The sequence below is a fragment of the Crocodylus siamensis genome, chromosome 13, assembly GCF_052110815.1.
Source record: "Crocodylus siamensis isolate JL-2025a chromosome 13, ASM5211081v1, whole genome shotgun sequence".
NCBI lineage: Eukaryota > Metazoa > Chordata > Crocodylia > Crocodylidae > Crocodylus > Crocodylus siamensis.
This window is the reverse complement of record NC_143407.1, coordinates 34806893-34830646: the sequence shown is the minus strand read 5'-3', so window position 1 is coordinate 34830646 and position 23754 is coordinate 34806893. Positions and strand designations below refer to the sequence as shown.

Genomic DNA, 23754 nt, shown 5'->3' with positions numbered 1-23754 from the left:
CTGTGGACAAGAGGGCTGCAGCACTGCGAGATGAGCTGGTCCATCTCAAGTTAGGCCCGCTCTCGACACGAATGCTGCGGTGGGAATTCAGTGGCTGTTGATTCCCCTTGACTTTTTTTTTTTTCCCCTCTCATGCTGTGGAAGATGACGGGGAGGAGGGCCTGGCCCGGCAGGAGCATCCATGATGTGTAAAGCAGGAGTCACTCTCCTCCAGCTCAGAGGCTGGAGATACTACTGCCTCCCTCCCTGCCCCGCTTCTTGAGTTTTTGAAGAGGATGGAGCTGAGGCCCGAGCTGTCGAGGATGTCCCGACGCATGGTGGCTGACAAAACTCTGCCGTCTGATGGGCGAATTCAATTTCTCTTGATTTTTGCCCCTTGATTTTATAGAGATTCAGTTTCTCTTTGTTTTTGGGGGTTTTTTTGTTTAGGTTTTTTTTTTGCCCCTTGATTTTCAAGAAACGAAGCTTCTCTTTTTTTTGACCCTTGATTTTGAAGTGAGCCAAGCTGCGGCCTGTCCTGACAAGCCTCCCTTGTAAAGCAGGAGTAGCTGCCACACCTTCCCCCGGGGGGGTGGATTCAGTTCCCCTCTCTTCCCCCACCTTCTTGATTTTGAAGACCGAGCCGAGAGCCTAGCCTCGCTCCACCCTTGCGGGCCCGATCTTGCGGGAGGGGAACGCTGGAGCTGCCACAGCCCAGACTTCCACCCCGCCCCTGGGCCGGAGGCTGGCTTCCGCTGCGTGTCGTCATTTCCCGTGCGCCCGCGCAGCATGACGCCGCTCCCGGCCGGAAGTGGGCGGGGCGGCCCGGGGCTGAGGGGAGGTGGGTTGCAGGCGCTGTGTCGGTGGCGGGGCCGTCATCTGCGGGGGGCGCCCCTGTCCGTGGGGCCAGGAGCCTGCTGGCGGGGCTGGGGCAGTTGTGGGGCCACGGCCCGGCAAGGAAACGACCCCCCACTCCCAAGAGAGGCCGCTCAAGGCCTCGCAGCCGGTGTCTGGGGGGACGTGTGCAGGGAGCGTGTGGCGCCGCTCCGGTTCCCGCATGCGGGAGTGACGGGAAGAGACTTCCCCCCAGCCCCCGCTTGGCCAGAGCCGGGAGGGAGGTCCCGGGACTCTGGGGAGTGGAGCCCCTTCCCCACCGCTTATGCCAGTGGGCGGTGGCAGCGTCTGACCCATGTCTTGGCACTCAGGGCGGCAGTGGCGCCATGGCGGAGTGCTCCAGCCTGCAGTTCGTCAGCCCCTACGCATTCGAAGCGATGCAGAAGGTGGACGTGGTGCGCCTGGCAGCGCTGAGCGACCCCGAGCTCCGGCTCTTGCTGCCTTGCCTGGTGCGCATGGCCTTGTGTGCTCCTGCTGACCAGAGCCAGAGCTGGGCGCAGGACAAAAAACTCATCCTGCGGCTCCTTTCTGGCGTGGAGGCCGTCAACTCCATCGTCGCCTTGCTGTCTGTGGATTTCCACGCGCTGGAGCAGGATGCGAACAAGGAGCAGCAGCTTCGGTAACTGAAAGGATGCACGTGTTCTGTGCACAGGCTTCGTTCGACTAATGCCCTCGTCTTGTCCTGACATGGTTTTGCTTTACTACTACGCTTTGTTACTCGTTCCTTGGGCTCAGTAGGATGGTGTTCGAGAAAGGAGGGTGGGATTTATTTACTTACTTATTTAGCTTCAAGCTTCATACCCAGCACCTGGTCAAGGGACAGTGATGCACATTAACTGAAGACCTGTCCTATCTCTCTGGCCCCGGGCAAAGAGAAGAATTTGAGGCTTCCAGTAGGTTAAGAAATAGAGGCTTCCTCCAGCCCTTTCTTCTGAGATGAAAAAAGAGAGCCAGGGTTGTACGAATACGCTTGCTTGACTGTGGTTTGTGTGCAGATTGCAAGACGCACCTGTGTTTTGACAGCAGGTTAACTTTGCCATTTAGGTGGGTTTGGTGTTTGAAACTTGATAGTGTCATAAAGTCCCAGTGCTGCTCTCTGGCTAGTTGGACCCCTGGCAAAGAATATTTGCCGAATGAGCAAGTGTGAATGTATTGTCTGTTTTCACCAAAAGGCAACTGGTTTCTGTGGCTTTTTTGAACAGCTGTTTTCACATTTCAATGATGTCTTAGGCTCAAACTCGGAGGAGGTAGTGGAGAAAGCATCTTGGTTTCGCAGCTTCAGCACGGTCTGACTTTGGAGTTTGAGCACAGTGATTCCCCGCGCCGGCTTCGGCTTGTGCTTAGCGAGCTGTTAGCGATTATGAACAAGGTGAATTTCTGTTTCATTCTTTACCATGTGTGTGAATTGATGTTGGTGGACGTGGAAAAAAAATAAAGCATGGGTGCACATGGCTTCAGGCCTGCGCTTCACGCTTGGGGCAATGGAGATCCTTTTTGGTCTGTCACATTTTGTTTTATTTAAGGCAGGGGCATGGAGGTGTTTTTAGTTACTAACATCTGTAGCCGGGGCTTCCAAACTAACAAGAAAAGCTTAAAGTGGTAGCCCACGTTTTGGGAACAAATACACCTCGATTGGTTTCTCTAGTTTCTCTCATGACAATTCAGAGCTGTGTTCACCTGGCCTAGGAGCCTGCTTAAATATTTTTCAGCAATTCTGTGGTTTTTGAGCAACTTTATTACAAACAGTCATAATAAGCTGGGCATATTGCAAGTGTGCTGGGTCTGTTTTTGCATAGTCAATCCTTTGAGTTCAAGTGCACAGGAATTTGATGTGAAGTAACTGAGGTATACTGTTTACTCACTTTATTATGCTTGTATTATGATGATAACCTCCTATTCCAGGTGTCAGAGTCAAATGGTGAATTTTTCCTCAAGTCTTCGGAACTCTTCGAGAGCCCGGTCTACTTGGAGGAGGCAGCAGACGTTCTGTGTATTTTGCAAGCAGGTGTGCAGTCCTTTACTTGCGAGCTTCTCCGTGCCATCCCTTTTAAATGGTCAGCATGTGACTAACGTAGTTTTAATTTCAGAGCTTGTTTTAGACTGAAAACAATGGCTTTTAAAATCCTGTTTCCGTTCAGAGCTGCCTTCACTGTTGCCCATAGTTGATGTGGCAGAAGCCCTGCTTCATGTTAAAAATGGAGCCTGGTTCCTGTGCCTCCTTGTGGCCAATGTTCCCGATAGCTTTAATGAAGGTAAGTTGTCGTTTCTTGTTTGGCATATTTCCTTCCGGGAATTTATAACCCCTTCAGCAAAAATTAATTGCAGCCCAAAATGTAGCATAAAACAGTACTAGCCTTGGGGCATGTGCCTGCACGTGATTCAGCCCTAAGGGGCTTCCTGCTCCTGCTACTCACCTCCCTTCACACCACCTTCTCCTACGGCTAACTCCCTGTGCTGTCATCTCCATATGAGTCTTACCCAGGTCAGTAGTGACAAAGGATGGTAATGCTGTGGAGTTGCGGGCTGTCTCTGCACACGCACAACCCCATTGCCAAGCTGTTATTACTTTGTACCTACTGCAGAGGTCAGGGAATGAATGGTCCTGGAGACAGAGCTGCTCTTGCAGTCATAGTTGTTGCTTCAGGTCAGGCTGCAGGGTGGGAGTAGAGGAAGAGCTTGCAGTGCTGTTATCCAAGCTGTATGTCAACTTGGGCCAAGGACTTCTCTGTCCAAGGCTGTCCTATGCATCACCTGACTTAATGAGGGGCATGAGTAGCTGAAGTCAGTTTGGATCAGGCTTTAATCTGTATCCTCACTGTAAGTTCTTTGGGGCAGGCACTGTCTCTGTTCGGTTTGTGTAGTGTCCTAGCACAAAATGGCCTGGGTCCAGCAGCAGGGCTCTTCAGCCTGGTGGTAACACAGGTAGCAAAAATGATGTTGAACTGAACAGCCGATTCCAGTGGGCTGTGCGTATGTGGGAAGAGCTGCCTTCCTAGTGCAATAGACAGAGTACTTAGTCCCAGTCTTGTGTCCTGAATGCTTAGTTTGCAGAGGCCTGATCAAGAACGGCGAGCGACAAGATGAAGAGAGCATCGGAGGCCGGCGCAGGACTGAGGCACTTCGTCACTTGTGCAAGATGAACCCCTCCCAGGCGCTGAGGGTCCGAGGAATGGTGGTAAGCCTCAGATCAGGTTATTATGGGGTAGCACGCAAGACCTGATTATGCTCTAGCGTTTAGTTGAGGACATCCAGTGAGTGGAGGCTCACTCTTTGGCTCCCTTCCAGGTGGAAGAGTGCCATCTTCCAGGCCTGGGAGTGGCCTTGACCCTGGATCACACAAAGAATGAATCCTCGGAGGATGGCGTGAGCGACTTGGTGTGCTTCGTGAGCGGTTTGCTGCTTGGAACAAATGCAAAAGTGCGGACGTGGTTTGGGACTTTCATCCGGAATGGACAGCAGGTTAGAACAATCTGAGTGTTCCCTGGGAACAGGCCAAAAGGAAGCTCCAGCTTGCGAGCATGAGCAGATCTCAGGATCCTGCTATACCACTGGCTGCAAAGCGAGGGTTATGGCAGCTGAGGCCAGTCCGGTGCAGCTTCACAGGTCAGGCAGTTGTGGAACGGAGGTTGCCAGTGGGTGCCACCTGGTGGCTCCTTCTAGGGCTGTCCTGTCTTGGTGACTTTAGATATGCCGTCTCGTAGCCATGGGAACGGGTGAACCGTAGATCAGTATTTACTGAGTATATTGTCAGCCTCACTACAGTTTATTTCACACCCAGTACTGCAAAGTTGGGCACTGATTCAGTGGCTTGCTGGGATTAGGTAGTATCTGTATTTTGCTGAAACAGGGCATTGTAATGTAATCCTGCTCTGGCTGCTCCCTCCCCAGTGAAACAATGGTGTATAAATTTCCTTTGAGAACTTGGCTGTGCGAGTTTACCGTAGAGTTGTCGTAATAACTGCAGCTGCCATGCCCTGTACTAAAATGGAAAACCAGATGAATTTTCCTAGAACTGCTGGGTCTTTTACCTTTTAATTTCTCATGCAGAGAAAAAGGGAAAACATCAGCTCTGTCCTCTGGCAAATGAGAAGGCAGCTGCTCCTGGAGCTGATGGGGATTCTTCCCACGGTTCGCAGCACACACATTGTGGAGGAAGCAGATGTAGACATGGACCCACACGTGTCTGTGTATTCTGGACTGAAAGAGGAGCACGTCGTGAAAGCCAGCGCGCTGTTACGCCTCTACTGTGCACTCATGGGAATCGCCGGGCTGAAGTACTTGATGGCTTTTATGTTTCTGGTGTTTGTCATTGCTGTCTCCATTCAGTTACTGGAAGTCTTGGGCAGCTTCAGCTTGAGCTTCCTCCCGTTCCCCTAATGTCCAAACCTGACTGGACTTTATCCTCTCTTAAAACGGAGGGTTCATGTTTCATGCTTACTCAGCGCTGCTTGTGTAGCAGAATGGCCAGCTGGTTGAATAGTTCCTTATATTTCTGATTTAGAGTAGATAGTTGTACCTTTAAATTCTGTAGGACCAAATAAGTATTTACTTGCTCTGCTATATTCTTAGCATGGAAGCTTAGCAAAAAAGCTTGCCTTGGAGAAGAATATCACTGTTAAAATAGAGATTCAGATGAGAGATTTGTGCTGCTGTATTCCTTGCCATAGAATCACTTCTACAATCCTAGCATTTGCACTCGTGTGTAGGGCAGAAAGCAGCTGAAAATATTGGTCATACCTGTCACAGCTCAGAATCCACTAGGTTTATTTTGACTTCGGCCTTCATAGTCTGCATAAAAATAAAGTAAGTTTGACATGGTAGTTATCTGGATATTTGCCTCTTCTAGAGCTGAGATTTTTATCAAGAAATGTTTAAAGCTGTGACCTCTGAATTCTTAAGTTCAAAGAGAATTGCCAGGTAATCTCCATAACTATATATCGAGAGGGTCACATGATGAAGCAATGACTGCTTTTTCTTGTCATTCCAATTTAAGAAGCTTTTAACCACTGTAGCCAGATGGGAAATATTTTTCTGCCTGAACGCCTTTTATTTTTCTCTTATTTCTTCTTCTGTTTAGACCAACTGACGAGGAAGCGGAGCAGTTACTTCAGCTCATGACGAGTCGTCCTCCTGCAACTCCTGCTGGTGTTCGCTTTGTCTCTCTCTCCTTCTGCATGCTCCTGGCCTTCTCCACCCTTGTCAGGTACCTGTCATTGTAGAGATACAGCCTGCTCCTGGTATTACTATTTGAGCAGTGCCTGGGCAACAACACATGGGCTGCCCGCCAGTTTTTCTGCCTCTTTTTTTCTAATTCTTTATGACAATGGTCAGTCTCCTGATGAAGGTGACTGGTCTCACCGGTGGACTACGTCCATATCACGTAATGCCACCCCCTTGCCTAGTGCAAAGTGCCTTTGGGAGGGGGAAAGAGGCATTAGTCTAGAGAGAGAAGCCTGTGCGCTAGGCCTTGTAGTTTTGTTTTCCACTGAACAAGTTTTGTGGTGAAAACCATTTGAAAGCACTGGCAGGCTTCATTATTAATAGAAATGGCCTTATGAAGGTGGAACAGAACACCCTTACTTAGGGGTCCTTGAGTAATGTTGAGACATTTAGACTGTTTACTCAGGGCAAACTACTACAAGTTTGGATGTATGTGCTGTCACCAGTGTTCAGAGGCTGGCTTGACACTTAATAGTAAGTGAAGGAAAGGCTCCCTCGGTGGAAGAGCATGTTTTTCCTCCTTGTCATCTTGGAGGTTGATTCTTGGGGTCTCCTAATTGTTACTGTAATAGTTAACATGTGGGAACATAGAAACATGTCTGTCATGGAATGTTTTTGTTTAGCACCCCAGAGCAGGAGCAGCTGATGGTCATGTGGCTAAGCTGGATGATAAAAGAAGAGGCCTACTTTGAAAGGTGAGAGCTTCAGTTTTTCTGAAGGGACTCCAGTAACCCACTGTTTTCTATGTCTCAGCTGAAACTCACTCTTCCTTCTTTGTTCCAACAGCATTTCTGGAGTGTCTGCTTCTTTTGGAGAGATGCTTCTATTGGTTGCCATGTATTTCCATAGCAATCAGCTCAGTGCTATCATTGATCTGGTTTGCTCTACTTTGGGAATGAAGGTAACTCCTGACCTCCCCCAAATGAATGTTTCCTTTTAAAACTCACTTATTGAAGGTGCATATAGGTTCTAGCTTGTTTCACCTAATAAGGTCTGTACATCTGTATTTCTGCTGTATATTTGAACACCTGTGTGTTTAGATGAAAAATCTGGGAATAAACATTTTTTCTAGCACAAAAGCAAAATGTACGCAGAACAGTAGGTTTCAGAGGTGAAAACCTGCCAGAGCATAAAGGGATCTTTGTGTCAGATGGGATATAAAGCATAAAGATATGCTTAGCTGCTGGTTTTGTTAAATTGGGGGGGGGAACAGTGTAGTCAGTTCTTAGGTTGGTGAGGAAATGCAGGAAATCTTGAACTCATAACATTAGAATGTAAAACAAACTCATCTTCAAACGTTTAATCTTAATATGTGAATATTTTCTTAGCACTATGAAGGCAATGGCAAATGCCACTTGCTGCCAGCTGAAAACCAGATTAAATAAAAGATGAAACAGACTTTAATGTGTTTCATGTTTTGCAAAAGGAAAGACAGACCCTCAAAAGGTTGATAGCAAATACTGCATTGTTTGTTTCAGATTGTTATTAAGCCCAGTTCACTGAGCAGAATGAAAACCATCTTTACGCAGGAGATTTTCACTGAACAGGTATTCTTTGGTTTGCTTTAATTCCTATTTGTAGTACAAGAGTTCAGTCGCTTTAAAAAATTTCAGAACAGTTCTTTGCTTCTTTTCTCATCTTAATCTTATCATGGTATTACCTTTCTTAGTTTCTGATGAAGTTAACATGTTCATAAATAAACAAATTCTGTGGTATGCCATTCTGCCTTGGGAAAATTCACACAGAAGAGCTTATATTAAAAGTCTATTGTTACATTTGCAAAGATGCTGGAAATTAGGCAAAGCCAGGATAAATTTTGCTTCTGCAAACTTCATTCATTCCCGTATGCATGTGTGTTATGACCATGCAGTGAAACACCAACATATGTGATTATATTTTTCTTGAATACAATGTTTTTCCATAGGTAGTCACAGCACATGCAGTTCGCGTGCCTGTAACGGGTAACCTGAGTGCCAACATTACTGGGTTTTTACCCATTCACTGCATCTATCAGCTTCTGCGGAGCCGGTCATTCACCAAGCACAAAGTGTCTATAAAGGTATGGCTTTCCTTGCGTTCAGGTTTCAGAACGCATCTTAGTGATCAGCCTTGGGTTTCATTGGTTGTTTCTGATGTTAAGCAGACTCTTGCTGTCCATTTCCCTGACAATGTTGCCTAAAAAGTGATGGTATTAAAAGGATTTCTTGCTGAGCACCTATTACTACAGGACTGGGGACTAAACAGTGTGTACTGAGTTAGTAAGCTAGGGCTGTTCTTTCTGTAAGACAGAGTCTAGAAGCTAGTTAAGTCACAAGTGATGAGAAGTTTATTCAAGTCCTTACTTGAGCACTGTTTAAAGTCCAAGTCACAAAAATAAAAGCATTGCTGGCCAGCACCAGTGTGTATTAAAGTGCTGCAGAGTGGAAGCTCTTCCAGTGCTTGAGCTATGAAGCCTAGCCCAGTTCAGAACTGGTTTTGGTCTTCCTTTTTTCTAAGTGTTTGACCCATGCTGAGAGTAACTGTAGAACAAACTGTTCAAACTAGGACTTTGCCAGTGGACTGAACAGGAAAAACAGCAGGTTTGGCTTCTGATTTTGTTGTTGATCCTTTTCACTGAGTATAACATGTTTGTTCTAGGACTGGATTTATAGACAACTGTGTGAAACCACCACCCCACTCCATCCTCAGCTGCTTCCTCTTATTGATGTCTACATCAACTCTGTTCTTACTCCTGCATCCAAGTCCAACCCTGAGGCGACCAACCAGCCTGTCACAGAGCAGGAGATCTTGAATGTTTTTCAAGGGCTCGCTGGGGTAAATTATTGCTTTTGTTTGTGACTTGCAGGCACCTCCTCAGATCATGCAACTCTGAAATATTTTTCTATTGTACATTCTGACAGTTGCAGTGTTTAATACCTGGACCATAAACTGCATCCCTTGGGCCATGATCAGGCCTGTCAGTGCCAGTCAGGTTGCTGGCATGGCTGCAGCAAGGCATTCTTGCCAGCTGCTCCAGAAGTGCAGTGCTTGCTGCCTGTGCCGCAGCCCCAGCACTTGCCATTTGTATAAATATAGTCTCCAAGTTAATGGCTCTTCTTTCTAGCAGCAACCTGAAGTAAAAAGTGTTTGTTTGGGTTTTTTTGCCTAGACTCACAGCCAAGCTAAAAACCAGGCTTTAGGTAGAAAAGCCCCATGTGACCTTACAGAGAGGCCATTTTTCACGTGTGAAGATGGGAAATTGACCCGGTACTAAGGGGCTGTTGCACTCTTCCTAGTGAAAATCACTGTGCTCTCTGGTCCTAGATGGGCTGAGATGCAGGAAACCCTTTCATTGGTCTGAAATATTGCGACTTTTTTTTTTTTAATAGAAATTTAAACTTGAACTCGGGGCCAGATGTGACTCGCAGTCATCCCTCGCAGTGAGAGATGCCTCCATGTTTTCCGCTAACTCCAAATCCTGCCTTTAAAAAAATCAGGGAAATGTTACAGCATGACTCCTTGTTATGGTTTTCTGTGCAGGGAGAAAATGCCCGGGTTAATCAGCATTACAGCATCACGGCCCAGCTGCTTGTCCTCTACTATGTCCTTTCTTACGAAGAGGCACTCCTGGCTAACACCAAGACACTTGGTATGTGTGCGTGAGCATTGCCCGCAAGCGACAAGATCTTAAAAGGTTTGAACAGATGTCAGGATCTGATCCTAAAATGGTAACTGCATCGAGTGACACAAATTTCATTTGCCACAGTAATGAGTTCAGCAAGATGAAACTTGGGTCAGCTTAATGATGTTGGCAATGCTAATGCAGCGTTATGCAGAAGGATCCTTTAGAGCTTGGGTTGAAAAGCTGTTCAGGTGCTTTGTTTTAGGTCAGCCACTTTTAAGTCAAGTTTCAGCATGTTTTGACACAAAGTTACTGGAGATTTTTTTTTCTTGCAACAATCAGTACAAGTTAATCACAAAAATAGCCGGGCACTGTTAGTGGCCTTGGGTGTCCTTTTTCATATCCCGATGTGTCTGCAGTGTAGGCATGCCTTTTCTGGTGTTATGGGTATTGTTGATAAAAATGGAGACAGTAGAATGACTTATTTTTGCCTTTTGAATACCACCTTTAAATCAGCATAAGCATTCTTTAGTCCATTAACCCTATTTCATTCCAGTGTGAAGCGAGATGTAGATTTCCAGCTGCTACTTTACCCTGAAAAAAATCTAGTCTTCATCAACATTCATATTAGCAGTGTATTACTGGGCTGTATACTATTATGCCAGAGAAGAGTGGGTTGTTGAAAAGGGTCCGAGTTCTTCCTATGCTGTCACTTGCGTCCAGTGCACAATGTAGTGCATGCTGCTAGTAGTGCTTTGTCACATTGTTCTTTGATGAATTTTGAAGCTGTAGCTCAGGGTTGTGATCTTTTAAAAAGGTGGACTCGAACCTGGAATAGGAACTAATTGATGAAAATGCAGATGCTGCAGGGAGAAGTATTAAGTGTTAAGCTTCATGGAGCAGAGTCCCTGAGATAGCTAAAGATGCCATAATGATTTCCACAAAAACAAGGGTGTTATTTTGTGTGTCCTGGTCAAATTTTATCTTGAACTATTTAGAAGCTATTTCTTTAATACCTCCTGGAAGTGTCAGTTGGGGGGACATACATTTTACTCACTGTACCTTGGTGTGTAATGTTCCTGGCTTAGAATGGCTGCTTCATTCCACTGCAGGAATGATTGTTTCATACTCGAGTCAGGTGAGTCCTGTGTGTGTACAGTTTGTACAGTGCTTTGGGGTCACGCAGCTTGGGGAAGAAGGTAATGTAATGGGAATGCTAATTGGGTGATTGTGGTATCTTAATTATTACTGGTAAAAAATGAATACTCAGCAGTGATTGAGGTTCAGGTCTCAGTCCGGAAAGGGTGAGTTGGGTTAACTCCATCCCAAAATCATCCACTTGGGTCTGAGTATTGCTGTTTCAACAGTGCGCTTTATCCAGAGCCCTCAGAACAGAGGGCCTGTCTCCTGTCTGCAGGTGTTGTCCTAAGAGCAGTTTGGGAATAGATTGGCAGCCTCAGCTCCCTGTTTGCTTGTGACTTCTAGTTTAACGCATAAAGTGGCCAAGTTGGGAAGGGATTCTTGATTAGTCTAGTTAATTCTTTCCTTACAGCTGCCATGCAAAGAAAGCCCAAGTCTTACTCTTCAGCACTGATGGATCAGATTCCAATCAAGTATCTTATCCGGCAAGCACAAGGACTGCAACAGGAATTGGGAGGTATATATGTGCGTTTGCAATACCCAGGATGAAGAAAATTGTGTATTCTCTGCTTTTGGGGTCTCACAGTGATTGGGGACAAATTAAAGGAAGGAACTTTCTCCTGTTCCGTGATGTGGTCTTTCTCTTTTTTCCTGTCTCCAACTCTGCCAGCAGCCAAGAATGAGCTTACAAATACATTTAAAGAAAGCTGTCTAAAAGCCACCATGGCACACTTTGGTGGCTGAAAGCTAAAGACAGGTTCTAACAGGCAGCCTTACAGCTGGTTTGAAGCAGCAAGGGTTTTTTTAACTTGCTGTACATTCCATGTCCTACCACCTGAACCCTGGGGCTGACGTCTTTGGAAAGGAGGAAGGCTCCGTCCTAGCTTTTTCTTTCCTCTGTTTATATATTTGAGTTCTAATCTCAGGCTATAAATATGCAAGCTTGTCTGATACTGAAAGGGTCAAATGATACTTGCTTCAGTAAGCGTCTCGATGCTGATTACGTGAGGTTTTGCTATTGAGGTGAAGTGGGGAGCCAATTTATTGAGATGCAAAAAGTGTTGAAATTTAGCTTGTAGACTCTGTTCCCTCTCCCATCTCCTAAGGCCTGCACTCTGCACTGCTGCGCCTCCTTGCTACTAACTACCCACACCTGTGCATTGTGGATGACTGGATCTGCGAGGAGCAGATCACAGGCACAGATGCGTTGCTGCGAAGGATGCTTCTTACAAACATGGCCAAGAACCACTCTCCCAAGCAGCTCCAAGACGGTAAATACAATTCCTTCTGAAGCAGGCAGTTCCTGTTTTCCTCCTAACACTTAAGTTGGCTAAAACAGGGGTAGCCAACCTGAAGCACACATGCCACAAATGGCACGGGCAGCTTCCATGTGGCATGCGGCAGATAGAACAGGAAGCAGAAAGCAGAGTAGCAGGTCAGGCAGGAGAAAGGGATTTGGGTGCTGTAAGGGCAGGGTGCCAAACTAATTTTTGGCATGCCTATTAAAATGGCCCCCACTGGGCTAGCGTATTTAAATACTGAGAGTCGTGTGGGTGGGTGGGTGTGTTGGGGGGAAGTCCACAACAGGGCTGGTTTCATGCATCAAATTTGAATTCTCCTTGCTTGCTCCCGTCAGGCTGCTCTTGGGGGAGAGGTGTGGAAATGTGCAGCATTTAACTTGTCAGCTCAGAGATGTGTAAATGGGATATACTTTAAATGAGAATCCATAAAATGGCAGGCGCCTGTTTCGATGTTCAGAATCCCACTGTTTTCTTTTCTAGCGTTTTCAACGCTTTCAGGAAATCACACACAACTGATGCAGATTCTAGAACACTTAACACTGCTCTCTGCTGGTGAGCTGATCCCATATGCAGAGGTACTGACATCAAACATGAACCAGTTGCTGAATGCAGGGGTTCCACGGAGAGTCCTTCAGACAGTCAACAAGCTTTGGATGGTTCTTAACACAGTGATGCCTAGAAGGTAGGTGCAACTTACTGTTTGGCTTAACATGGCAGATGGGGTAAAATGCCACTTCCTGTTTCTAAACCCTTTACCTCCTGGTGCTGTCACTGGTAGCAAGCTGTGGACTGGATCCCAAAAATCCCTAGTAGTCTAGTGCTTTAGCACCTTTTGGAGTTAGATCCCTTTTTGTTTTGTTGCTGGAATGAAACACGGACTTGCTTTCAAAGAAAAGGAACTCTTATCATTACAAAAGACTTTCCAATTAACTAGAAAAAGCAACGTCTCCATTTAGTTAGTTAGTTAGTTATGTGTATTTTACAAGGGGAATTCTTCAATAAGCTTTAAATATAAACTCTCTTAAGAATGGTTCTTCAGTAAGTTACCTTTTATGGCTGACTAAATATTTAAGGTCCCTGTCAGGCCAGGCCTTTCTTAGTGTGCTATCTGGTACCATGTAAACCAGTACAGCCTCTCCCATAGCTGGGTTGTCAGCAACTAAACCGGTGTCCACACCTGGGCTAGCCTAGGTGAGGAGGGTGTGTGGACACCCAGCAGGAATGAAAACAAGACCTCTCAAAGGGGTCTTGAATGAGCTGCCTGTGAGCCAGTGACCATCCGTTCCTGGAGGGGAGATGGGCCCCACCAGGTCACTTTGCCCACAGACTCACCAATGGCCTAAGGTGTCCCAGTGGTCGCAGCAGCCTCAGGACTGACTTGAATTGACTTGAATATTTAAGATAGGGTCCGAGCGCTGGGGAAAAAAATTACTTTAGAGAGTTTGCTTTTTAGAATGAGTAGTCACTTTTGTATTGCAATGAAAATGCATCTCGGGTAGATGGCATTGCAGAAAATGTGCTCAGCATAGGAAGGCAGGGGTTTTTTGAACTTCTAGGGCAATATATATGATAAACTGAGGTTTTTAACTGTAAGTCTACGTACAATATAACTTACTGAAATAAACAGACACCTAGTGTTCACCTGTTTAATCTCTCTGTGAACCTGTCTCTTGTAAGAATTGGCTTTAGATATGTGTTTTTTAAACCTTTTCCCTGTAGGTTGTGGGTGATGACCGTTAACGCCCTTCAGCCTTCAGTAAAGATAATCCGACAGCAGAAGTACACACAAAATGATCTAATGATTGATCCTCTGATTGTGCTAAGATGTGATCAGAGAGTTCACAGGTACATGTCTCCCTCTGGTTTACCTTTCATAATGTTTCACTGCGACTTGGAGTCCCTCCCCCATACTGATACTTTGTCAGTGACTTCTTTTGAACATTAGAACTTTTTAAAGAAGTGTTTCAAGATAGTAGCATGAGCTCTAAGAGCTGTATCCTGCTTTGTGGTTTTCATAGTTAAACTGTAGTTCCTTAATGTGGTTGAACACTTCCAGGCTTGGTCACGCTGTGAGTCGGTGTATCTTGTCACATAACCCTGATTTTTCAGTGCTTGTTTGGGAGGAGCAGCAAAATCTGGTGCATCATTTCTAAATTATTCTCTATAAATATTTTACTGCTTGTTACTTTTTTTGTCTCCCTGATGATTAATTTCACTGAGCAGATTGTAAACTGATTTCCCCACACAGACAACTATCTTATTAGATTTATAGTTCTGTAGATTTTGTTCCTTAAAGCTGGCATCCCTGATATTAAAAATCACATCATGGTTGTACAGTGGCATCGTCCCACTGCAGATTGCCTTTGCTACCCTATCTGCACCCAGGTTTTATATTCCATCAGTTGGATCCCAGTAACCAGCTACTGGGTGAATCAGAATGATTTTGCTTCATCGCTCAAATTTGTATACCAATACTGTTGGAAAAATGAGTTCCTCTCGGTAGCAGGAGATGGTGAGGAAGGGCATACAAGGCCATTTTAAGACTTTTAATGCAAAAGAATAGACTGAGAATTTAAGTAATGAAAACAATTAGAATGGACAGCCAAGTGACTGACCCTGCACTAATGCATGTTCTTCTGAAAAACAATTCAGGGTCAAAATCTCCATATACTAGCTTGGCTTTTTTTAGGATAGGAGAGAGGGTTGTATTCCATGTGTTGCTTATATAAAAGAGGTGTTCAGGACTTTAAAGATCATTAGTATAACTGTGTCTCTCTTTTATTGTCTGTTCTGTCGTACAGAGTTTTGGGGGCTTTTTCTTTGCCTCTTCTGTTATCCCATCCTTCCGTTGGTTTAAAAATTGCACATACCCATCTTGGCTTGGCTGTCATCATCATCATCCTTGCTTGTACATGTTTGTATCCCTTTTTCCCCAGTGATTGATCCATTAGTCCAGTGGAGTAAATCAGTTTCTAGTTAACTTAGGGAGGGTAGTTCCCAAGAACCCTGGCCTGATTGTCAAACTTTCATTCCTGTTTTAATCCAGTCCATCCAGGGAAAGGTTTAAATGAAGTCCCCAGCTTCCTGAGTAAAAATAAAAGTCTGAAGTTTCTGAACATGCAAAGGTGAAGAGGGGCTGAGTTAATTGTCTATCCAGTTGCATTTAGTGTCCAAGCACTGTGGGAGTAGTTGTTTAGACACTGATGTTGGCACCACCAACTCAGTATCTTGTTGGGGGGTTCTTCTCACTCCGCTGACTTAACTTTCTCCAGCATCTTTGCCTGTTGGTCTGTCCAGTTAAATACCTTTTGGTTTATTATGTCTTTTCACCTAGGTGTCCACCTCTGATGGATATAACTCTGCACATGCTGAATGGGTATCTGTTGGCTTCAAAAGCTTATCTTAATTCCCATCTTAAGGAAACAGCAGAGCAAGACATTAGGCCACCTCAGAACAACACAATGGGCCTGGAGGCCCCAGAAGTTACCCGAGAGGAACTGAAAAATGCATTGCTTGCTGCCCAGGTAATGGGTGATACATAGACATTAACCAAATTATAGAGCGGTGAATGGATGGTAATCAGTAGGAGTTGGGTTAGAGTTGCACACAAGGCAGGTGATGGCGGTGCTGGGAGGTGGAGCTGTATCCCACCCCATAGTCTCCTTCCTAGTGCCGTTGCCTACCCCGAGTGCAGCCCCGGCTCAGCCTGCCTTCCAGGAAGAAACTGCAGGGGGCTGCCACCCTCACCTTGCACATAGATCCAGGGGGCACATGCCCCCCATGCCTTCCCAGGGGGTGTGCACAGTGGTGAGAGCCGCCCCCCCTGTCCTGCACCCCACCCTGGCTGGGCAGTGCCTGCCCCAGCCCCACTCCCTCCCTCATCGTGGGGGCTTTGATGTGCCCCCCCACGCCTCTTCCCCCCCCCGCCCCAGAAGTACTAGCCAGAAGCTGCTCTCCAAGTTGCCAGTCTGTTTGCTTGTATGCTGTGGCAGCATGTATGCACATGGCATTTATTGGTGATGTTATTGGCCACATTGGGAGTTTTTGGGCCAATTGCCAATAATATCAAATTTCCTTTTATTGGTACAGATATGATATGGACTAATGTATCCGTGCACCTCTAGTCATCGAGGTACACTGGTAATGATAACAGCCCCAAAACACACCAGGGCCGTAAGGGGAGGCACGCCTGGGCCAAGGGTTAGTGAGGAGCTAGTTAGGGAGCTTCTGGAGGGATTGGACGTATTCACCCTAGAGTACTAAAGGAATTGGCCGAGGTCATTGCAGGACCCCGGCGCAACTTTACGAGCACTCGTGGTGCTCTGGTATGGTGCCAGAGGACTGGAAGAGGGCCAACGTGGTTCCCATCTTCAAAAAGGGGAAGAAAGAGGACCCGGGAAACTATAGGCCAGTTAGTCTTACTTCGATCCTAGGCAAGCTGTTCAAGAAAATTATGCTGGCACACATCCAGGAGGGGCCAGCAGGGGATTACATGCTTAGGGGCAACCAACAAGGGTTCATCAGTGGCAGGTCCTGTCAGACCAACCTGGTGGCCTTCTGTGATCAGATAACCAAATATTAGATGCAGGGGTAGCAGTGGACATAGTCTTCCTGGACTTTCAGAAGCCCTTAGACACTGTCTCTCACCATGTTCTCATTAAGAAACTGGGGGACTGTGGTGTCAACACCCACACAGTCAATTGGGTTGCCAACTGGCTGGAGGGCCGCACCCAGAGCGTGGTGGTGGATGGGTCATTTTCATCCTGGAAGGACGTGGGCAGTGGGGTCCCGCAGGGCTCGGTCCTCGGGCCCGCACTGTTCAACATCTTCATCAGCGACTTGGACAAGGGGGTAAAAAGCACCCTGTTCAAATTTGCTGATGACACCAAGATGTGGGGGGTGTGGGCACTCTAGAAGGGAGCAATAGGCTGCAGTCAGACCTAGACAGGTTACAAGGGTGGGTGGATGAGAACAGGATGGGATTCAACACTGACAAGTGCAAAGAGATGCACCTGGGGAAGAAGAACCAGCACCATACCTACAGGTTGGGGAACTCCCTTCTTGTCAGTACAGAGGCAGAAAAGGATCTTGGAGTCATCATTGACTCCAAGAAGAACATGGGCCGGCAGTGTGGGGATGCGGTCAGGAAGGTCAACCGTAGCTTGTCACGCATCCACAGATGCATCTCGAGTAGGTCCAAGGAGGTGATCCTCCCCCGCTATGCAGCACTGGTCAGGCCGCAGCTGGAGTACTGCGTCCAGTTCTGGGTGCCGTGCTTCAAAAGGGATGTGGACAACTTTGAGAGGGTCCAGAGGTGGGCCACTCGCGTGGTCAGGGGACAACAGGGCAGGCCCTACAAGGAGAGGCTACAGGACCTGAACCTGTTCAGCCTCCAAAAGAGAAGGCTGAGGGGGGATCTAGGGGCCTGTTACAAACTAGTCAGGGGGGATCAGCAGGCACTGAGGAAGTCCCTGTTCCCCCCGAGCACTGCCAAGACTGACCAGTAATAATGGTCACAAGCTGGCAGAGGTTAGATTTAGGCTAGATATCAGGAGGTGCTACTTCATGGTCAGGGCGACTTGGGTCTGGAACCAGCTTCCAAGAGAAGTGGTGCTGGCCCCTACCCTGGGGGTCTTTAAGAGGAGGTTAGATGAACACCTCGCTGGGGTCGTTTGACCCCAGTAATCTTTCTTGCCATGGCAGGGGGTTGGACTAGATGATCTACTCAGGTCCCTTCCGACCCTAGAAACTATGAAACTATGAAATGCGAAGTGAGAGGGTGCCCTTTTTCTTTATGCTGATTTCTCCTATCAGGGATTGAACAGCTTCTGTCTCCAAGCTCCATATTTTCTCTAATAGCTTGCTTTTCCCCCCCTCTCATCTGTTTTCCTCCCCAGGGCATTAGGCTGATGGCTGACTACTATAGCAACATCTTTTCCTTTCAGCAGAGTAGAAGAAAGTTTCGCTTATGCTCCCTGTTTGTCTTTCCCTCCCATTGTCCACCAGGCTGTTTTTATATCCTTGTAGAATTGGAGTAATAGAGCGTGAGCAAATATGACTGACCCAGGGAGGTCACTTCAATGATATTACTTAACTGAAGCAGCTAACATTGTGAAGTGCAAGGCGAGAGAATGGCTGATTTTAGGTACTTAACATCTTGGGAGTTCCTGAGTACTTTTATTTCGGGCACATTCTCTCTTTCCTCTCACTCTAACAGAGTGTAAGTAACCGCTTGTAATTTGCCTCCAGCTGAGAGAAGCAGTGACCAGACAGTTCACAGCCACTTTGATTAATCAGTAAGAGGCTTTCGTATGCCAGTGGTTAGCTCAGGCCCCTTTGGTTGCTGTGGTCTTTATGGCCACGGGGGCATCCTGCTCTGATTTGGAGTGAGCTCCAGGATTGATTTCTTTCTTCCTTAAAGACATGTCATAAGGAGGAACCCTTGGGATCCATTGTTTAGCTAGCAAAGCTTATGGCAAGATGTTTGTTTGCTCGTAAGAAATTGCTAATGTATATAGACACATGTAAAAAATAAAAAATCCTTAAGCTGTCCATAAGTGTGTACTGTGGAACAATATTTGACTTCTACAAAATGATTCTTAGACCATTTAATGATCTTTTTTTAAAAGCTTTGTTCTTTGTTGCTTGAATTCTGTTCCATATGTTGAGGGAGAAAAAAGTAATAAACTTCATTGCATTTGATCCCAGTGTTAAACAAGCAAACCCCCAGCTTCTTTACTGGAACCATTATGATTATTTGCTGTGCTTCATTTTTCTTAAATTGCGGTTAGTTGACATGCAGACAGCAGAGAGCTGTGCGCAGTCTGACTCCTGTGCTGACAGGATTTTGGGAAGCAGTAAAGTCCTTGGCAGCTGCATGAGATCCACTGCTGTTAATGAAGAAAAGAATGAACAATAATGCAAAGGGAAGACGGAGCTGAAATGCACAGATTTATTTAAAACATATGGACTTGGTTTACAATAGCCTGCGGTTATATTGTTTGATCATATCTTGTGAATGACAATGCCAGTAATAAGGGAGCACTTCATGCATAGAACAGCCTGTTCCCTTGTCCTGATGTGGTGGTAGACAACAGTTGTTTCATTACAGCAACAGGCTGCATGAATGCATGTGCACATCTCTTGCTTCATTCTTTTTAACTTTAATGCTGCTTGCTTACTACTCCTTTTTTTTTTTCCTTCTTCCCAGGACAGTGCTGCTGTGCAGATTCTTTTGGAGATCTGCTTACCCACAGATGAGGAGAAAGGTCAGAGCAGTAACTCTCACAGCCTGCTAAAGAATATTCAAAGTGCTGCTGGCCCTGGACCCCAGATTCAGGAACTAGAAGAAGAAGAAGACAGTCTGCTGTGTAATCTTCGAGAGGTCCAGTGCCTCATCTGCTGCCTTTTGCACCAAATGTACATTGCAGATCCCAACATAGTTAAACTAGTTCACTTCCAGGTCAGCTTTTCCTTGGCTACCACATTTTTATTTTCTATTCTTGTCCTGAAGGTGATGGCTGGTTAGGGAGCTTGGCGAACTTGAAGGCATGCGAAGCATTGCCATAGAGAATTTGGCAAGCTTATTTTAGAGTGGTAATTATCTTACACCCAGCTTTTGGTGCCGGTCCAGCTATTTTGGCGCACACTTAGAGCAGTGGGCAAGGGAGGAGCAGGTAGAAGCTCCTTTCGCTCATCACTTAGAACATGCTTTGTACGTAGCCGTGTGGAACTGGCGTGATAGACAAAGAGATCAGTGTGCAACAAATGGGAGAGAGAGAAGATAAAAGGTCTGGGGCCCTTGCAGCCTGCTTTGGTAGATAAATGATATTTAACTAACGCAGTAAGCCTTGAGGAAAAAGGCCTGTTCTAGGGTCTTCATGTGGCATCAGTCCTTCTTGAGCTGGGATCAGACTAGCAACCTACAGTGCTGAATAAAACAGAGCTATGAGTAAACTTGTGTTAATACAGAGCTTCCTTGAAAACAGTGTAATTGCAGTTAAGCTTCTAGTGTGACTTTCTCTGAACATAAGCTTTGTTTTCCTCAAACAGGGTTATCCATGTGAACTTCTAGCACTGACTGTGGCTGGGATTCCATCCATGCACATCTGTCTAGATTTCATACCGGAGCTCATTGCCCAACCTGAACTTGAAAAACAGGTACTGTATGGCTATGTTGCTTGAGATGAATTGGAGCTGTTTAATCATGGACTGCAAAACACTGCAGCAGTAGGCTGCTGTGGAGACTCCATTTCCAGTGACATTAAATCCACTCAAGTGTGTTCTATATGTTTATTTGCAACTGTTTCTAGAAACACTTCAGTGTTATGTGTCGGAGCCTTGGTTTGCTCGTCTGTGAAAAGGGAACAACTTCCCTGCCAGGTGTCAAGTCCAGATCAATTTTGGACAGAAAGGACAAAGCAGTGATAAGAATGGAATTGTTCACTACCTCTTCCCTTTTGCGCCTTGCAGATCTTTGCCATCCAGCTGCTTTCATATTTATGTATCCAGTACGCGCTACCTAAATCTCTCAGTGTGGCTCGCTTAGCTATCAATGTCATGGGAACACTGCTGACAGGTAAACACCCAGGCAACGCATTTATGTAAATATGGTTTAACTTCATACGAACCTAAATGTTCTAAGAGCCTATATTGAGCTCTTCAACTGAAAATGCTTTAAACAACAGATATTTATATTCATACTTGTTTTTCATCTCTGTTAAGCTCGCATCCTAACCCATGAAAGTTTTAAATGCATGTGGTAAGCAGAGGGAAGAAATATGCCAAGCAGGAGCAAAATTGCTTTTATCCCTTCTGAGTTGTTGGTGACTGGCATAAACGAAGTAACAATTCAGACTAGCGTCCAGGGAACTGATTTAATAGCAATTATAAAACAGGAAAGAAGAAACTGACTATTTATCTTGCTGATTTCAAGGAGGATTCTGGTATATCTTTTAAATGCATCAGCCAGTTGCTTTGAGTAATGTAATGTCTGCTACAGTTTTTTGCCTTGATGATGAAAAATCAAATAAATAAAACTTGAAATGGCTTCTTATGGCTGTTCATGATTACAAATGTAATGACAGCTGTTGATGCTTGGTTTTAATAGTCAGCTCTTTTAAACATTTCCCTTTTTCCTTTGCCAGTTTTAACCCAGTCAAAGCGCTATGCCTTTTTCATGCCGACCCTGCCTTGTTTGGTCTCATTCTGTCAAGCCTTTCCTCCACTGTATGAGGATATTATGTCTCTGCTGATACAGATAGGACAAGTTTGTGCCTCTGACGTTGCCACACAAACGAGAGACTTTGATCCAATTATTACACGTAAGTAATGATATGATCCAAAGCAATGATTTACATCTGTAATGTATTGAAAGTTGAGAGACCAGTTTGAATACACTGTGAAAGTCACCCTCACACATTTGTAAATGGAAAAAGTCCTAGGGGTGTGATAGATGAAATTTGCCATCATAAGCTTGGCATGAGCAGATTTTTTGGCTTCTAATAAACTTTATAGACCGCAGAGGACTTTAAATACCTTCTGTAGGGATAGATTAATTGGGTGTTCTAGTTCTCAGACACAATTGAGCTATAACAGGCTATATTACATCACTGTGTAACACTGCTAGGAATTAAAGCCTGGGAAGTGAAACTGCAGATTTGTATGAGGCTTCAGCTGTGTAACCCCCATTTACTTTCATAAGAAAGGTGCAGTTAAACTCCCACACAGCCATTTGAAAGTGTGCCCCATAATGTTTGAGTCTTACTCAGTTCCCCTGTAGCTTATTAAGAAATAGGCAAGATTTAGTCCTTAGTAAAATGGACCTTTTGGCTAAAGTGTATCATCCCACCCATAATTGTTCAGTGTCTTAATGCGCTATTGAAGATAGCTTGAGTCACCTGGAAGGTCAGTTGCCTTGGTTTGCTTTGGTTTTTTTACCAAGGTATGTGTAGTTGGTGAGAGACCCTCTCTCCACCTGCATTTTGTTGTATTATACAAGTTCATCAGGCTTAGAATTAGTATCTCCATTTTCCTCCTTGGAACCCGTCCTCCTTGCTGCTTGATGTTCATTTTGACACAATCCAGATTTATTATTGAAATTGTCCTGAATTCAGGGGTGTGTAAAGTCCTGGCTCCATCTTCAATCTTTATGCCTCCCTAGCAGTAGCAATGGTTTGCTTCCTGCATTTTTGTTAAACACTGAGGCTTTACAAAATCTTGGGACACTTCAGCTGCCCGAGGTTGTTTTGTTGGTTTGGGCTTTATGTATAGCGTTGCGTGATTTCAGTTCTAGCTGTTTTGGGTACAGGGGACTGAAATCAGGCTCACCCAGACAGGGTATGAGCATGTAGCACTTTCACTGTATTTCTAGCAAAGATGAAGAAATCTTTCAGAAATTAAAGCAGATTGCTAAACTGTGGAGCAAGTGAGATGCCTGTACTTCATGTTCCAAAATGATAAATGCATGCAGGCCTTAGTTTATATACTGAGGTGGTCTGTATACTAAGGGTTCTGTGGATAGGATCTACTTGTTGGAGTGAGAGAGGCAGATTCTTCTCTTTTCAGCTGCTGCTCATTTGGTCTTGGACAAGTCACTTTCTTTTCTACAGCAAACGTAAGACCCTTTTCAGAGGGGAGCTGTGCATTTTAATCTTATCTCTTTAAGGCAGTATTAAACCACTGTCCTTTTGACAGGAAAAACAAAACAGTGGAAAATAAATCAAAAGTTAGATGTGTCACATGACATGAACATGTCTCCAGAAATGCTGCTGGGATTAAACCTAGTGCATGCCTGGGCTTTAATCTACTGCATCCCGATCAAAATAGTGGTTTTTCATGCTTGTGATTTGAAGTCATGTTCACTCTACACACGTAGCACCCAAGTGTCCTGCTCAAGTGTCATCTTTGTCTAATTCTCCCTAGGTCTCCAGCAACTAAAGGAGAAGCCAAATGAAGTATCAAGACTTGGTAAAGATCCCTCTTACAAAAGTGGTGCAAAGGACATAACAAGCCTGGACCCTGATGTTCAGTTATGCCAATGCGTGGAAAATACCATAATTGAAATAATTAACATGAGTGTTAGTGGAGTTTAGGGGAGGTAGAAATGTATATGTACTGCAACCAGTACCATGATGTACAGTATGTAACTGTGGTAGCAACTGCCAAAGTGGAATAGGAATTGGACTGGAACAAGTAATCTCTTGTATTTGTTGGAGTTTACGTAGATGGTGAGCTGACCCAGTCCGAAGAGAAGAATTCTTAGGGAGACCAGCATTGCTTTCAGTGAAAGCTCCTGACTGTTGAAGTTGCCAAATGACCGCTCTTCCAGTGGAGACGGGGTCTGAATTCCAGATGCCTGAATTCTGCAGTGAGGCAGTAATGCACCTACAAGGTCTTCACATGCACTCTTTGCAAAGCAGCTTGCTGAGCGAGCCTGATAATGTCTTACCACCTTGTTGAACCTCCCCACCTTACGCTAAAATGTAAAGTAAGGGGGAGAGATGCTAGAAAACGTGAAGCATGTTCATTCAAAGAGCCAATTGCAGCGGAGATCTCCAAAGCAAGATGGAATAAACACCCTAAAGAACAGCATGGAGAAGTTTGGCATAATTATTGTGA

General features: G+C 45.4%; 1 protein-coding gene across 1 annotated transcript; it reads left to right on the top strand.

The window, feature by feature from the left end:
* The first annotated feature begins 774 nt into the window (after positions 1-774).
* On the top strand, positions 775-23727 carry INTS2 (integrator complex subunit 2). The gene is made up of 25 exons (XM_090024938.1): positions 775-820; positions 1185-1492; positions 2104-2242; positions 2776-2878; positions 3012-3125; positions 3918-4048; positions 4159-4332; positions 4921-5147; positions 5951-6076; positions 6717-6788; positions 6880-6994; positions 7572-7640; positions 8018-8152; positions 8731-8907; positions 9613-9721; positions 11247-11351; positions 11941-12105; positions 12616-12817; positions 13855-13980; positions 15470-15659; positions 19346-19597; positions 20188-20295; positions 20608-20713; positions 21282-21458; positions 23059-23727. The coding sequence occupies exons 2-25, from the start codon at positions 1200-1202 to the stop codon at positions 23226-23228; spliced, it is 3585 nt and encodes a 1194-aa protein (XP_089881064.1). The 5' UTR covers positions 775-820; positions 1185-1199; the 3' UTR covers positions 23229-23727.
* Positions 23728-23754: the final 27 nt, after the last annotated feature.

What these genes read in the sequence shown, in the direction of transcription:
- INTS2 (XM_090024938.1), top strand. Translation starts at nt 1,200, where the DNA reads ATGGCGGAGTGCTCCAGCCTGCAGTTCGTCAGCCCCTACGCATTCGAA. An exon ending in GCTCTACTTTGGGAATGAAG is followed by an intron (nt 6,995 to 7,571) that starts GTAACTCCTGAC and finishes TGTTTGTTTCAG; the next exon opens with ATTGTTATTAAGCCCAGTTC. An exon ending in TGTGATCAGAGAGTTCACAG is followed by an intron (nt 13,981 to 15,469) that starts GTACATGTCTCC and finishes CTTTTCACCTAG; the next exon opens with GTGTCCACCTCTGATGGATA.